Source organism: Octodon degus, unplaced genomic scaffold (assembly GCF_000260255.1).
Source record: "Octodon degus isolate 3935 unplaced genomic scaffold, OctDeg1.0 scaffold00118, whole genome shotgun sequence".
Taxonomy (NCBI): Eukaryota; Metazoa; Chordata; class Mammalia; order Rodentia; family Octodontidae; genus Octodon; species Octodon degus.
In genome coordinates, this window is record NW_004524694.1 from 7,560,245 (window position 1) to 7,576,350 (window position 16,106).

The 16,106-nt window shown below is 33.0% G+C and overlaps 1 protein-coding gene across 1 annotated transcript in view; it reads right to left on the reverse strand.

The window, feature by feature from the left end:
• Csmd3 (CUB and Sushi multiple domains 3) overlaps positions 1 to 16,106 on the reverse strand; it is a 1,279,636-nt gene that overhangs the window by 820,532 nt on the left and 442,998 nt on the right. Inside the window, exon 9 of the mRNA XM_012516661.2 lies at positions 4,872 to 4,984. Within this exon, the coding sequence (XP_012372115.2) occupies positions 4,872 to 4,984 (113 nt within the window). The remainder of the gene's footprint in view (positions 1 to 4,871; positions 4,985 to 16,106) is intronic.

A 16,106-nucleotide genomic window follows, 5' to 3' on the forward strand; every position in this document is an offset into this window, starting at 1 on the left:
AATTGATATAAGAAGAGATCCTAAATTTTATATTGATAGGGACTATTAATGGTTGCTTTGGATAGGACAATAGTTATTTAGATAGACTGTGACTATTGAAATATTCTAATCATCTCTGCTGTTTGTGTGAATAAAATAATAAACTACTTAAACAAGAAAGACCTATAATTGGGCAAAATTAAAAATATAAATTTTTATTTATTTCCTCTGCAATATAATGTTTAAAAGAAAATAATTCTAGATGAGAATAATTGTTAACATTGGAGGAAACTTAAAGATGGTAATAACGTCAAAATCAAAAGAAATAAATCAAAGTACAAGGTTAGAAATTGTCCTCGAACACTATTCATCAATGAAACTGCACTTTATTTTCTCGAAAGTCCATAAGTGAAACAGATAGCTGACGTCATCAGGTTAAAATTATGTAGCTGGTCTATGTATTAAAAAGGAATTTTGAGATAAAATTTCAAGCTTTTTTATAAATGTTTTCATAGCAGTTAATCATTAAACATGAAAACCAATCTCATACGGTATGAAAAAAGTATATGTATTGAGAGGTTCACTAACGTGGCCTCATCTATTATATTTACTAGGAAAGCAACCTGTTGTTCTACATCCAATAACCCCATCAGAGTAAGTTATACCTGAGTTTTGCAAATAAAATTATTCTTATCATGTCACACTCCCCCGCACCAAACTTGGAATTGTAATTATGCCTCACATGGAGAATTATCAAGGTACAGGAAGAATTTTATAATTACTATGGTCAGATATTAAACTATCTTTTATTAGTAATGTACATGTGAATGTAACAGGAAAAATTGATATCTGAAGTAGAAAAAAATATAATGAAACATGTTAATGAAATCAGAGAAGGGAGCCCTATGTATCCCTTACAAAGTTTGCTTTGATAATGTGATCTATTAAAGCCTGAACTGTATTTGTGATTTCAAAATATCTGTTACAGAAGAAGAGTGATTCTCTGATCTACTTGATATATTATGTCCTAAAATTTAGGGCTGGCAAGACAGCTCAGCAGTCTAAAGTGCCTGTTTAGGCAAGCTGAGGCACATTCAGTGCCAGCCCCGCCCTCAGGGCAGCCTGAGCTAACCAAAATAAAATAAAATAAAATAAAATAAAAGATAAAATTGGTTTAAAGGAAAAGTGCTTTTCCTTTCAGACAGAGGGAATCCTCATTTGGGTTAGTGAGAATCCTCATTTGGGTTAGTGATAAATATAAAGATTTTTCTTTTCAAACATCATTCCTGGATTCAAATACTATGATTGAGTATAGAAAAGTTCACATATTTAAATCTTTAGAGTACATGAAATGCTGCAGTGCCTAAACTTATATGTCAAAACTATATGATGTCTATAGCTATATTTGTCATTCAACATTTAAATAAAGAAAACTGTAGAGTATTGAGTAATTTAAAATAAAAATAAGGTAAAAATGTTTGTAGTCAGATAATAGTCTAATAGGTAAAAGCAATGTTTTTCAATGAACATCTTCTAGCGGTAACCTTTTCTGTACTGGGCAATTAAGTGTCATGTGAAAAATCCCCTTTTAATCTTGAATATAAGAAGACATGATTTTCTATGTATGGAAATGGAAAAGAAATTGATTTTTAAATTTTCCTAAATATCAAATAACTACAATATGAAGATTTGAAGACAAAATACATCTTTCAAACCCCACAGTGTGAGAGAAGTTTTAATATTTATGTGAGACATGCTACAACTGAGGTTCTCATTAGAAGGGCCGCATGAAATTTGTGTGTGGGAACAATATCCAAAAGCAAAAACTAATATATTTAAATATTTTTGAAATGATTTTTCTAAGAGAACTGAAGAGGAAAGAGAAAAATTTAAATCGAAGAAGAAATGATAAAAAATTAGGATAAAATATTTCCAATATAAATAAAATGCGGAAGACGAAAGCATACGTAGTCTGTTTTCCTTGGGCAGAAGGGAACATATCAACGGAAGGCCTTGGAATGAGAAGACAGTTTCCACATGACAGGAATTTTACTTAAATCACAAATTTTCTCCCCATTTTTCAATGGAACTGGAACTACGTTATGCAGCATTTTATTCTCAGTTTTTATTCCTATTGAAGGACAATACCTAAGCCAACCAGGAAGCTACTTTATAATGCAATTCAAAATGATTCTACTTGGAAGCACACATTGATGCCTATTTTCTTGCTCCATCAATTGTGAGGAAATGATCAAAGACAGCTGAAGGAGTTCAGAGAGTTCCTTAGCCGTGTGCAGTTAAATTTCATAGTTAATGAAGGACACAAATTAAATTAAAATGTTAAGAATAAAATAGTCTTAGGAATCCTGCAATTCTATTATATTTTTAAAGCACAGATAAAACAAAACTAAATTTGAGTATTCAGTAAGTATTTGACTTAAGAAACTAAGCTACATGAAAACTTGGTTTTGGCTTTGGCATCAGGTATTTTAATTAGTTTTAATGTGAATATCACCTAAATGTGATAATGGCAAAAAATATGGTCACCTCTTTACAGTCGATGTATTTTCTGCGTGTCAAAATTATTATTTTCACAATATTGAAATTATCTTCTACAAGCATTTTGCATTAAATTCAAATAGCTTCATTTGATTATTTGAAAAATTACATCTTCAACTGAATATATGGTGTCTAAGTAAAATATTATTTTGATATATCATAATTACAACAGTAAATTTATGATGAATTTTGAAAATGTATATCTTATAGCTAATTCATACAATTTTCTCTTTATCTTTTTATAAAAATCTACTATTTTCTTAGGCTATTATTTTTACTCTGTGTTCTGCAGATAGAGATTACATCAAATATTATGCAAATACAAACTCTTATTGTCTGCTGACAATAGTAATGCTGTATTCCATAGAGCACGCCCTCTCTGTTTCCAAATGGTTAATTAATCGACTTGCATTTTAGGTGGTTAAATAGGGTGGGCTAAGCTGAAAGATCAAGCTAATTATTGAGAATATTAACAGTGTATTTAAATAAATAAACTGGATATTGAAAATAACATCTGCATACACAAAGTGGCCAGCTCCCTTGTTCCATAATGTGAAAGGACCCTACCTAAATGGCATTTCCATGAAATTACATTTCAAAAATCACTGCCCCACTTAATTTTTGAGATAAGACTAGTTTACCTCCAATTTTTCTATTTAAGCATAAAATAAATGGCATTTTATTTCTACTCAGAAAGAAAATGTAGGGCACCCAACAGACAGCTCATGAACCTAGCATAATACATCACACACGAGTAAGGAACAGAAGGCTTTTGAATTTCAGCCACATCGTCTGCCTCAACTCACTGCAAAGAGCAATGAGAGCCAGAAAGGCATGTGACTGAGAACTGTACCAGGAAGATGGGCTAGCTGGAGATAAACAGATTACCATGTCTTCTAATGTCTGCAGTGTACAAAAACTTAGGATTGAAATTGGAAACTGGATCAAATTGTTCTGTAAATTTAAAGGTGACACGAGAATAAAATGGTAAAGTTTATATCACAAAACCCGGATTGGTATTTTTATTTATTTATTTATTTATTTATCTTTTATTTTTCGCGGAACCGGGGATTGAACTCAGGCCCTTGCGCTTGCTAGGGAAGTGCTTATTCCACTGAGCCATCTCCCCGGCCCCCCAGATTGCTATTTTTAATAAAGCATATAGAATATGTTTTATACATATTTGTTTTTAAAAGGAAAGTCATTTTCGATGGGCAATATTTTTTGCGACCAGACATGTTAATAAACTGCATAGCTTTAAAGGCATATTTATTGTGGTATTTTTTCCACTTAATCATTTTTAAAATAAAAATCATTGTGGACTTTCTATAGGGGATGGTCCTTGAAATCTTCCAGTCACTGTCCTAGGAGCCTGCTTACGGTGAACACCAATATGCACATGACAATCGGTCGCTTCTGCTGAATGAAGTCTTACCGATGGATCATCTGCAAAGATGCTGTTAATCCGGTGAACGTAAATGGACGCTCACTTCTAGTCCAGAAAGCAAGCAGTATATGATCTAGTGCTGTTTTTGTCCCTAAGTACAGGCTGCCTAAAGCTGCCGTATTCAATTTGTAAAATGCTTACAATCAAAGAACTAAAGAAGAAAGTATTTTTTAAAAAATCAAAAATACAAACAAACAAAAAAACGGATAAATGGGAAAAAAAATTACCATGACAGTGCTCAATATGTTCTGAGCAGTTGCTGAAACACCACTGAGAATGAAATGAATTATTAACATAAACAGTCTGAAGAAAAAATACCCTAAATTCATATAGTATTACTGAACATTATAGAATCTGCATTTTTATTAATATTCTATCCTCACAATAATCTTGTTCTAAAGAGTGTTTTCCACATTAATTTATCAAGTATTATATCTAATTTATTCAAAATTATGCCTGTTAATAAAATTGGTAGATAATAATAATTCCAACAAGGTTAATTAAGCTAGCAATAACAAATACACTGTGTGTGGAAATGGGTTCTAAGTAATGAACCTGACTGTCTCTGTAGAATTTTTGGAATTTTTTTTGGTACAGCTTTAGATGGAGTGTCCAGTGTTTAAGCACTTTTTAAAGTAAAATATTATGTCTAACCCATTATCTTTTTTTGAAGTCATAAAATTCTATACTCTGAACACCATACTATATCTAACATGAACTGCAATTTAATTAAAATCACATTCTTTCCTCAGCAAGAGAATTTTGGCCTATCCAAAGGATCATTTAAATAAATGCCAAAGATATTCTTCTTCCCTCACAAAATACAGTTCTGCATATCAAAATCATTTTGCACATCACGAGAAGCAGAGGTAGTCATTAAATATACCTTGATACGGAGCACTAAATCCACGATATCGGTGATTGCTGTCTGTAACAAAATGCAGTCTGAGCCAGTTTTTGTTGCTGATAATTGGCGGTGGTATATTCATTCCAGACAACCTGAGTTATGAGAGACAATGACATAACATTTTAAAAGCTTTTCAGCAGTAAACATTTTCATTGAATTGGGACCAAAGGTAAACCATATACATGACTTTCATATCAACTATTAAATGATGAACAAAAATCGGTTTTATACATTGCAAAATCAATTATAGAATAAGGCACTTTCTATTATGTTCCCATCAGGTTGCATTTATTAGTAAAAGCAATTGTAAAACTACGACAGCATATGATTTTGAATCAGACGCATTTATTTATTGCACTGATAAAATATTGATTACATTAACAACTATGACCATAATGGCTATTGATCTGGTGGTGCAGGTACTTGTGTTTCCTATACACTGTTTGTTTGTTTGTTTGTTTATTTATTTATTTATTTATTTTACTGGGAGTTAAACTCACAACCTCACCCTTGTCAGGCAGGCACTCTGCCCCTGAGCTATATCCCTAGCTTATTACTTATATACCTACTGCTACAGTATAGATACACAGTACAAATTTTTCAAAGAAATTGATATCCTTATTTCCAGAGTAAAATCGAGTAGTGATTTTCTTCTACTTTATGCTATCCACCAAATTTCAGTATTTCATCACTGAGGGTAAATTTCACAGCTAATCTATTTTATTTTTCCATTTTATTGGCATAAATGATATATATATAATAATATACAAAATGATAACATTCAACCCCAAGCACTATTTTAATGCAATTTCATACTACCATAAGCTATAAACTATTTTGTTCTTACATAATGTACTAGGTTCTTCCTCCAACGAGGAGGCAGAAATTATTTATTTTTGGTAGATATATTAATCTTAATATATTAGATATATTAATCTTAACATTAATCACAAAGATAGAACTAAAAATATCTTTCAAGCAAACTACTTAAGGTAAGATAAATATGATGTTAATCATGAGTAATATATATGAAGTTTCCTTCCTTCTCTTTGACAATTTCCAGAAAAGTTTTTCTGATTTTATTCATTAAAAGATTATCGCCATCATATACACCCTCCATATAAATTATAGCTATAACATAAACATATGGCAAAAGTATTCTCAGTTCAATGAGAAGAAAGGTTTGTACTAATATTGTTTAGACAAGATATCATGTCTGCATCTTGTGCTCTGAATAACTACTACGAAGACAATAATATGCAATGTATTAATTATTGTAACTGTCCTATGAACCTGCTTTGAAACTTTCATTCTTATTTGGTCTTTTTATCTCATTAAAATGCATAAAAATATAATAAATTCTTAAAAGCAAAAGTTATATCATGAGTAATAGAAAACAATTTTTTAAACAAGTGAAAATGACACAGTTTTACCACCCTCTAAAGCTCACATTTGCCTTTTTCAGAAGGTAAAAGAGGAGATTTATTAGTTTCTGTTTGTGTTTGTGTGGGGTGGGGAGGGGTCACAATTCTTCTTTCAGTGCTTGGCAGTCTTTCATACCACAGTGCCAGTAGCCTGGGGACATAAAAGATGTCACTGCACGTAACCCACTATAAGGGTAACATAGGGACCCTCTATCTGATACACACTTCTTGCCCCTGAAAACCCACCTTTCCTAGGATGTTCCTGAGTTCACCACTCGTAGTGGCTGACCACATGCCAGCTGACTACAAATGCATCTCTCTCTTGTATCATGATGTCCGTTGGGTGTGCAAGGAGTGTTGGACTCCAACACAAGCAACTTGGGCTACATCTTATACCCTTCTTACTTTAATCCTTAACTTGACATTTGTCTCTAAAATTTTCCTAATTTTTGTTTTTACATGAAAGTGGCTCTATTTGTTTGACCAGGTGGCTGATTTTATTTTGCATTCAAATTTACTAAGGAAAGAGGTGAAACTCACTTCCATCATTTTAAAACTTAAGTCTAAATACGTTATTTCATTGCCCTCAGATAAGTCCAAGTTTATGACTCCCCCTTTGTTGTTCTGTCCTGGTTAAAGAAGAATTCAGTGAAGGAATACTTGGAGTTAGTCCAATTATGTTTCCAACGGACTAGTACAGTTCAACCCAGAATTTTTTTTCAGGTTAGTTCTGAACTGATGAGCATGAATATCCATTAGGAAAAGTTTAAATTATTTTGACAAGGCATATACATTTTAAGATGCAATGAGAGGCTAATACAACTATGATTACAATACACTGAAACATACAGTTTGAAAAATAGGCTCTTTAAAGACAAAATTGAAAGGTATTACAAAAGAATTTTAGGAAAAGGGGAAAGAAAATCAAACAAATATTAAAAATGAATAAACTTCCCTAGTTTTCCAAAGACATCTAACATCAGCACAGATTATAGAAAGGCAAATAATAGCCTCTTGCACATACAGTTTGCACTCTGAGTTCAGCTTCAAGAATCTAGGGGGATGCAACTTCAAGAAAGATGCCGGGCTGCCTAAGAAAGTGGAGAGTGTGCATGAGGTAGAACACATAGTAATTTAACTGGAGGGCAACTGAAAAATAATAATTTTCTGCTTATCTGAGGGTTATGACCTTGGGACCCCAGTGAATGCTTGGAATTCAAGAATTCTATATATGTTGAATTATTTCCTATACAAAAATATACAATGGTAAAGTTTAACTTATAAATTGAACATTGTAAAGAGTTAACAATTAATAATAAAATAGAATGATTAAACGTTATGAATGATTAAACGTTATACTGAAAAAATTTCATGTAAGTGTGACCTTTATTGTTTCTCTCTATAAATGTGTGATATAGTGTGTCTCTCTCAAAATACTTTGTTGTACATAAACCTTTTTGCTTGAAGCACTTCACAGCCTCGTTCTGAATGTCTGAATTGCTAGTTTCACTCTCTTGCATTTTAAGGCCATTATTAAGTAAAGTAAGAATTATTTGAATACACTAACGTGATACTAAGATAGTTTACCTGCCAGCCATGAAATCTACTGGAACTAACTAGCAGACAACCTACACAGTGATCATACGCTGGACCAAGTGGTAGTTCACACCACACATGGTGTGAGATTTGACACGCTACACCAGCCACATAATTTACAATATAATGTTCCTTGTATTTGAATATTGCACTCCGTATTCTCCGTCCACTGATGTCTGCAGTTAACTAAAGTGGCAGGATGTGAAATCAACAGGTAAGAGAGAACTGATGCACTTCTGAGAGCCTCCGGGTCTCAGCTACGAAGCAGGCCACTTCGTGGGCCACGATGTTGACCCGCACGTCACTCGTCCGCGGCGCTGCTGCTCTGGCAGGGCAGAAGAAAGAGACGCCACTCACCTAACTAACTCAAATAACCACGTTCTCAAACAGTACATAAAAGACGTCTTAAATACAACTCATTCTTATACTTATTTTATTTTATTTTTTATTTTTTTGGCGGAACTGGGGGATTGAACTCAAGCCCTTGCACTTGCCAAGCAAGCGCTTACTCAACTGAGCTATCTCTCCGGCCCCCCTCATCCCTATTTCAAATCACTATGTCATTTGAGAGTAAGCAATCATGGGTTTATTATTTTGTAAATGAATGAAAATCATATTTTTCATAATGGAGATATTGTACGTAGAATGAACCATTACTTTCAGAACACTGACTATGTGACAATTATTGATAGTTGGAATAGGAGAAATAAAAATAGATTAAGTTCATGATTTCACAATATGAGAAAAGAAATTAGATAGACAAATGAATCAGATGAAATGTGGTACATAATATGTCAGAAAAGAAACATTATAAAGAACTAGTAGAAATAAGGTTTCCCTTGCTTGATATCTTTTACATTTTACATTAAAATATTCATACTCATGATATATCTTCAATTACTTACTTAAATTTTAAGAAAATTAAATCAAAGAAAAATATCATTATGATTATATGCATGTATGTGCATTATTCTGCTCTATTTATTTGTGCCAAAAATAAATTCAACAATATTTTGAGTAATGGATAGATTTCAGTGAAATGGCCTCATATGTCCTGGCATTGTCCATGTAGAAATAGTGAGACTGATAGATTATACTTTGCCACAATGGTTATTTTTTGTAAACTAACTCATACAGTTTTCCCCAGACATAAATAAATCCCTAGCTCATATTTAAAATTAGAGACAATATTTTCTTTCCTGTTAGTCCATTAAAAATATAATTATAATCTTCACAATATACTATTGAAAATACTATTACATAAACTTAAGAAAACTGAGAGACGCACAGCTCTTGTCATTGTTTCTGAAACTGTTGAATCTGTTCCGAGCCTGCTTCTGTTCATTAGACTCTCGTAATCCTCTCGTTTTTTCCCATCACTAATTTTTCAACATTAAGATTTTCAACAACTGCTATCATCTCTGATTAGCCTAATTTGATCCAGTTCTTTGCCTTCTGGATACTCCAAGAATTAAAAGCATCAGCCCAAACAAAAGACGTGCACCCTTGTTGACAGCAGAATAGTTTGTAATAATTAAATCTTGGAAACCGTCCAAATGCCATTCAACCAAGGAATGGGTAAAAAAGCTGTGATATGCATTGTTCATATAAGATAGTAATACTCAGCTATAAAGCGGAATAAACTTGAGACATTTCTAGGTAAATAGACACACCTTGAGAATACATTATTAAGTGAAATAAATATGACACCCAGGTATAAATACTGCATTGCTGTCCTGCTGTGAGAAACTGAAAGAGGAAGCAAGAGCCAAAATGTGTAAGTCATTGTGAAATAGGAAAAAGATGTTCTAAAGGAAAGGGGGTCTAGGGATTGGAGAGAGGAGAAGGAAGGAAGGAAGGAAGGAAGGGAGGGAGGGAGGGAGGGAGGGAGGGAGGAAGGAAGGAGGGAGGAAGGAAGGAGAAGAAAAGACAAAAGAAGAATAAAATGGAAACAAAGCTTCGTAAATTAGGAGGAGTAGAATGGTTGAAAGGAGGGGAAGGGAATGGGAAAAAGTCATGTTTATTCAAGAAAATGTCCCAGTGCTCTGTGGTTCAAATGCAACAACCTATCTGTGTTTCCTTGTCATTAGCACTCATAGGCATAGCCAAACCTTTGAAACCCAGGGCCACTCACAGCGCTACCTGCCCAGCTCCAAGAGCCTGCTCACCTGAGTAGTCTCCCTGTCTCCCACATGTACCCATCTCTCCTCCTACTCTTGCTCTCTTGCTCAGCTTGAGCTTTGCCTGTTTTGACGCCCTTCTTTCTGTGTTACTAAGATGAAATGAATTCTTCAGTCATCTTCTCTGTGATCTTGCAAAATTAATTGTCCTATGTTCAGCTGCAATTGGCTCTCCAAATTAATTTTTTTTTTTATTTGAGGGACCATTTTTTACTTCTGTTCAAGATGCAAATAAATATAATTTATTCCCTCTATTATTGCCTATTAATCCTTCTCAGAGACACCAGACTAAAGGTCCTAATGTTAAGCCACATGCCCCATCTCTTTCTCTGTCCCAATGAGCATTTTTGCATATTTGATAACATCATTTGTTACTTTCTCTAGTAGTAAGTTTTCAATATTTCCTGAAATTTATTATTTTTTTCTATATTACTGAATGCTTGGTGTTTAGCACATTGAACAAGTCCTAGTAGGTGTAGATTTGCTTTATCTGGGAAATAAAGGACTAGAAATATTTGCAGACATGCCCTCACTCTTCTTGTCTATGTATTTATTCATTTTATTTACAGTGTATGTCACTAATTCCATTTCATTGTATTATCACAAGCCTGAGGTAATTTTTATTCCTCTGAAGTTCTATTTCCATTGTTTTCTTCAAATCTCAAAGTTGAAGGTCATCTCTTTGTCCTCTGAACATCAAGCACACTGGTACAAACAGTTTTAGCAGCATGTCTTATGCGTTCATCAAATTATATTATCTGTACTCTAAAGTGATGAGAAATAGAAAGCAGGATCCCTAAAGGAAGTATCAAATTCATAAGCTCATTTCTAGTCATAGATAATAGTGGACATAATTCAATGGTTTGATATTCTATTATAAGTTTCTCAAAATATTCAGAGCATTATCTATAATAATTGGGCTTGAGGAAGGGCTCACTTATCAATAATTTTTAAATTGTTCTTTTGGAACTATATCCACTTTTAATAGTATTTTTATGATTTAATTCAAAATTTATTAAATTTGCACTACAAACACCTTTCTCCTTTCCTTGCTGTACCATTGTAGCAAATAGCAGACAATGGCATTTATCCTATAGATTTCCTTCAGAAAACCTCATTTTTATTCTTCATGTTTGGATAAGAAGGCATTTCAGAGCTTGAATAAATATCATCATCTCTAAAAGTAGCCAATCAAGAAAAATATTATAATTTTCATCATATTCTGTATGATACTGTAAATTGAAAAATTATTCTAATAACTAAATTAATTCATAGATGGCATGGCATTAAAAGTATTATTCTTCCAAAATGGGCGTAGTGCTGCAAACCTGCAAACCCAGCACTTGGAAGGCTGAGGCAAGAGGACTGTTGTGAGTTTGAACTCAAGGCCAACCTGAACTGCATAGCAAGATCCTGTCTCAAAAACACACACAAACACAAAGTATTAGTCTTCTGAATTATATATGTCATGTATGAGATGTATGTACAATGTGAAGTTATCTTTAATAAGCAGTCTGTATTTTATTGTAATAGATGTCTACTTATGTTTTTGGTTAGATGGTCAAAAGTCTCTAAGCCATGGGACATACAATCGTGGTTTCCACAAGGGTATTAAGGAGCCAAACATTGTGATACTTAAACCACTTAATCAAATACAGGTCCTAAGGGTCAGCCAAATAGCACAGTGGATTAAAGCACCTGCAAGCAAGTGCAGAGGCCAGGGACTCAATCCCCGGGCCTGCCCCACCCCAGGAACATGCTGACATGGACATTGAAACTGGGCATGGTGGCAGGAGCCTGTAATCTCAGCTCCTGGCAGGCTGTAAACAGGAAGTTCACTATGAGTCCAATCTAGTAATGAGATCCTGAACACCCTGTAGACCCGTCCCTAAAATACAAAAAAAGCAAAACAAACAAACAAAAAACAGGTCCTAAAAAGTACATAGCAAGAAAAGAAATGGCTCTATTCAGCTTCCTTGCTTTCCCCTGTGACCTCTACACACTACCTATACATCTGTAATCCCTCACCCGTTTCCCCATGATGACTCATTTCCACGACCTTTCACATAGTTTGCAGTTCTTCCTGTGATGTGTCACACTGGATTCGCCTTTCTGTAATACTTGATTCTAAGCAAGTGACAGCAAGGTCCCACTGGATTATCAAATTCACTACCACATCAACACATTCCTCTAAAATCTCTTCTATAATCCAATGTTAGAAAACAGTATTAATTTCCTCCAAATGTATGCTTCAGTAAAATCCCAGACTGATATACCCTGCAAAACTCTCAATTTTGATGGAGAAATGAAATATTTCCATGACAAACAACAACTAAAGAATTTCATGTTGATGAACCCAAGCTTACACAGACTACTAAAAGATGTTCTAGAGAGGGACCAACATGACCACAACTCCATGAATGAGAATGGAAAGAACCCACCAAAAAAGGCAAAGAATTAAACACAGGAGAATAAGAGGTGTACAACAGCAGTCTTTCAGTTATTATTTTGTATACAGCAACAAAATATTTACATAACCATACTCTACAAATGGACTTCTCCTGCACCCTATGGGTCACAATTCTGACTGGGTCTACATTGTGGCTATCAAGGAAATAGCAGTAGCTCAGTCCCACAAGTGCCACCAGGCCAGCAGTAAGCATCATGGACACTGTCCAGGTCCACAACATACTGGAACTTTGTGTAATATCCTATTCCTAAAATGTTACAAGTGCTGGTCATTTATTTGCCATTTCAGTATTTATCTTATGTTTTATTCTTAGTAATTCTTTGCTACCATGAAAATTTTTTCTTAGTTCAGTTGTTTTGAAACATTTAATTTTTAATTAATTAATATTTAATTTTCTATATATTGCTTAATCTTAATTTTTGTTTTAAGATTTACACTGTATCTTTGACATTCAATCTATTTAAAAGTCATGGTATGATATTTTCTCCTAGTATTAGAAATTTTAAAAGCCTATTTCCACTTTCCGTTGACTTTACTTCTTCCTTGTCTTTTATGTGCGCGTGCGCGCGCACACACACACACACACACACACACACACGAAAAAAAGTACATAATCCGACATAAGATTGATACTATTTCATAGAAATCTTTAATGACCTTTTAAATGGGTTCACCTAGTATATTTTACATAGTCCTGCATAACTATCATTTTGCAAGCTATTTATTCTTTATCCAGGACCAGGCAACAACTTCTGTTGCCTTCAGAATTATGCTTCCTGTTATTTTCTACATGCTATGTCTGGAGGTATTAGAATATTTCGAGTTTGTATAACTGGAAAATAATTCACTTTTAGTTTTCAAAGGTATGTTTGCTAAGTATAAAATTCAAAGAGGACAGATTTTCTTTTCAGTCCTTTAAATTAATTAGTCTATTATCTTATACACTTGGTCTTTTTTTTAATGTGGAATAAGATGTCATTTAATTTTTTTTCTTCCATAGCTAATATTTCTATCTATCTATCTATCTATCTATCTATCTATCTATCTATCTATCTATGATTTAATGATTTTTTACAATGTTTTGGACAATTTCATTTTGTGTATCTATCTTTAATATGATTTTATTCAAATTTCTTGTTCAAAAGATTCATTTTTCTTTGAAATGTGTTATAAATTCAACTAAATTCAGAAATTTTAAATCTTTAAATATTTATTGCCTACCCTTTTCTATGTAGAGAATTCTAGAATGAATATAAGTTTCTTGATTTTGGCACAGAGTGAACTATTACATTACTGACCTGTAAATTCTTTCTTCTTCATTTTTATTTTAGACAGTTTTTCTTGTTATATTCACTTAAATTTGTAAATAATTTATTTACAATCTGCAATCTATTATTAATTTCATGCTATGTATTCATTTCAGAAATATTTCTCTAAAATTCACTGTCTATATCTTATATTTTTAACAGTTCAATATTTGTCTACAATTTTTAATATGCTATTTAATTATTGATTTTCAATAAGGTTCATGAAAAGGAAAAAAATAATTTCTTGTCAATTAAAAAAATCCCTATTTGTATGTATATGTAATATAGGAATATTTAACTATTAATAGTAAATCGAAATAAAGTAGCACAGTACATGGTAACCATTTAAAAAGAAAATTTATAATTGAAACAGTATTAAAGATCTTTATCCTGAGAAGCTTTTCCTAGGAAAATTTGCTAAACACATAGGGATCAACAATCTAAACAAAGAGCTCAGAGCCAGCTTTGATCTCAGGCTTGCAGTGCTGGCTTGCCCCCCTGGGCATGCTGAGACAGCCATGGAGACTGGGCGTGGTAATCCCAGCACTTGAGAGAGAGTCTGATCTCCATAGTGAGACTCTATAGACCATGTAGACCCTGTACTAACTACATTTTAAAAAAAAGAAAGGAAAAATATCTAAGCCATTATTTTTAGAGAATAAAAAAGGACAGACTGTTCCAAAATTATTTTAATTATTTAATAATAATATAAAACATTCAGAATAAAACCTAATAAATTCAGAACGGAAAACTTCAAACCAACATATGTCATAAATTCATGTACAAAATGCTGAAAAAATATTATACAACTCAATCAGCCAAATTATCAAAGTAATTATATAATATGACTTGGTGAGATTTATTCTAATTACACAAGCTCAGTTCAGTATTTGAAAATCATGAGCGTAATCCACCATATCAACCAGCTATAGAAAAAAAAAATTCTCAAACTAATTGTTACAGACAAAGCATCCAACATCCAATCATAATGAAAACTATTATAAAATGAAAAAGAGAAGCAACTCCTCTACTTGACCCAGAATAAATATCAAAAAACTTACAACCAACAACATATTGATGCTGAGTTACAGGCTGCTTCCCTGAGTGACCAGAGCCACATAATTGGTGTCTTCTCTAGCCTCTCTTGTTCAACATAGTAGTGGAAATTCCAGGAAGTGTAACAAAACATGACAAAAATATCAAATTAATAGACATTGGAAAATAATAAGCAAAGCCACCCCTTTTTGCATATGACATAGTAGATCAATGAGATAGTTTCAAGTTATCTACAAAAACATACTTTAAAGCTAATGAGTTCATCCAGATTACTAGATTCAGGCTAAGCATATACAACTTATTACATTTCTCCACAATCACAGAAAACATGAGCTAGTTAACACGTAAAGCACAATTAACAAGTCTCTGAAAAGATCATAACTTAATTATTAACCTAGTAAGTTATATACAGATCTGTATCTGGTAACTGCTAAATGCAATCAGAGAAATAAATAAATGAAGAAGGGCATATGTTATATTAATTGAATGTCATATCATAGTTAACATTATCAATCTTGCTAAAATTATTTGTAGGTTTGATGAAATTTCTATGAAAGCATCAGCGAATTCTTGCCAAATGTTGCTAAGATTATGACAAAATTTATATGAAAATCTACTGGATGAGGGAGAGCTTAGGTAAATTTGAAAAAGAAGAGTGAAGTCAGAATAATCATCCCGTTGCTAGCTAAAGCTTACTATAGAATTAAGATAGTAAGATAATGGAGAAGATAGGTACACATTGATTAATGAAACCATGGAAAGCCTAGAAACAAATCAACACAAATATACCCTATTGGTTCTTGGAAATGTACAAAGGAAACTTGACGGAGGGAGGATTACTTCCCCACAAATTGTGCCAGACCACCTGCACAACCACAGGTAAAAATGAACTCAATCAAAACTTCACACTTTACCCAAACAAGCAGACAGTACTGATCACAGACCTCAATGCAAAGTTATAAACATCTAGAAAAAAATTGGAAAGCATCATTGGGACCTTGAACTTGTCAGGGTGTTAGAATTGAGTCTAGGAATACTATACATAAAAGGAAAATTTTATTAATTGAAAAATGTCTTATTACTGTTTAGTGAAATCTTGTTTCTGTCACTTTTTTCTATCAGTATTTTGTACTCTTTAAAAAAATACTTCCATTAGGTGTTTCTTTATATTAAAAAAAAAA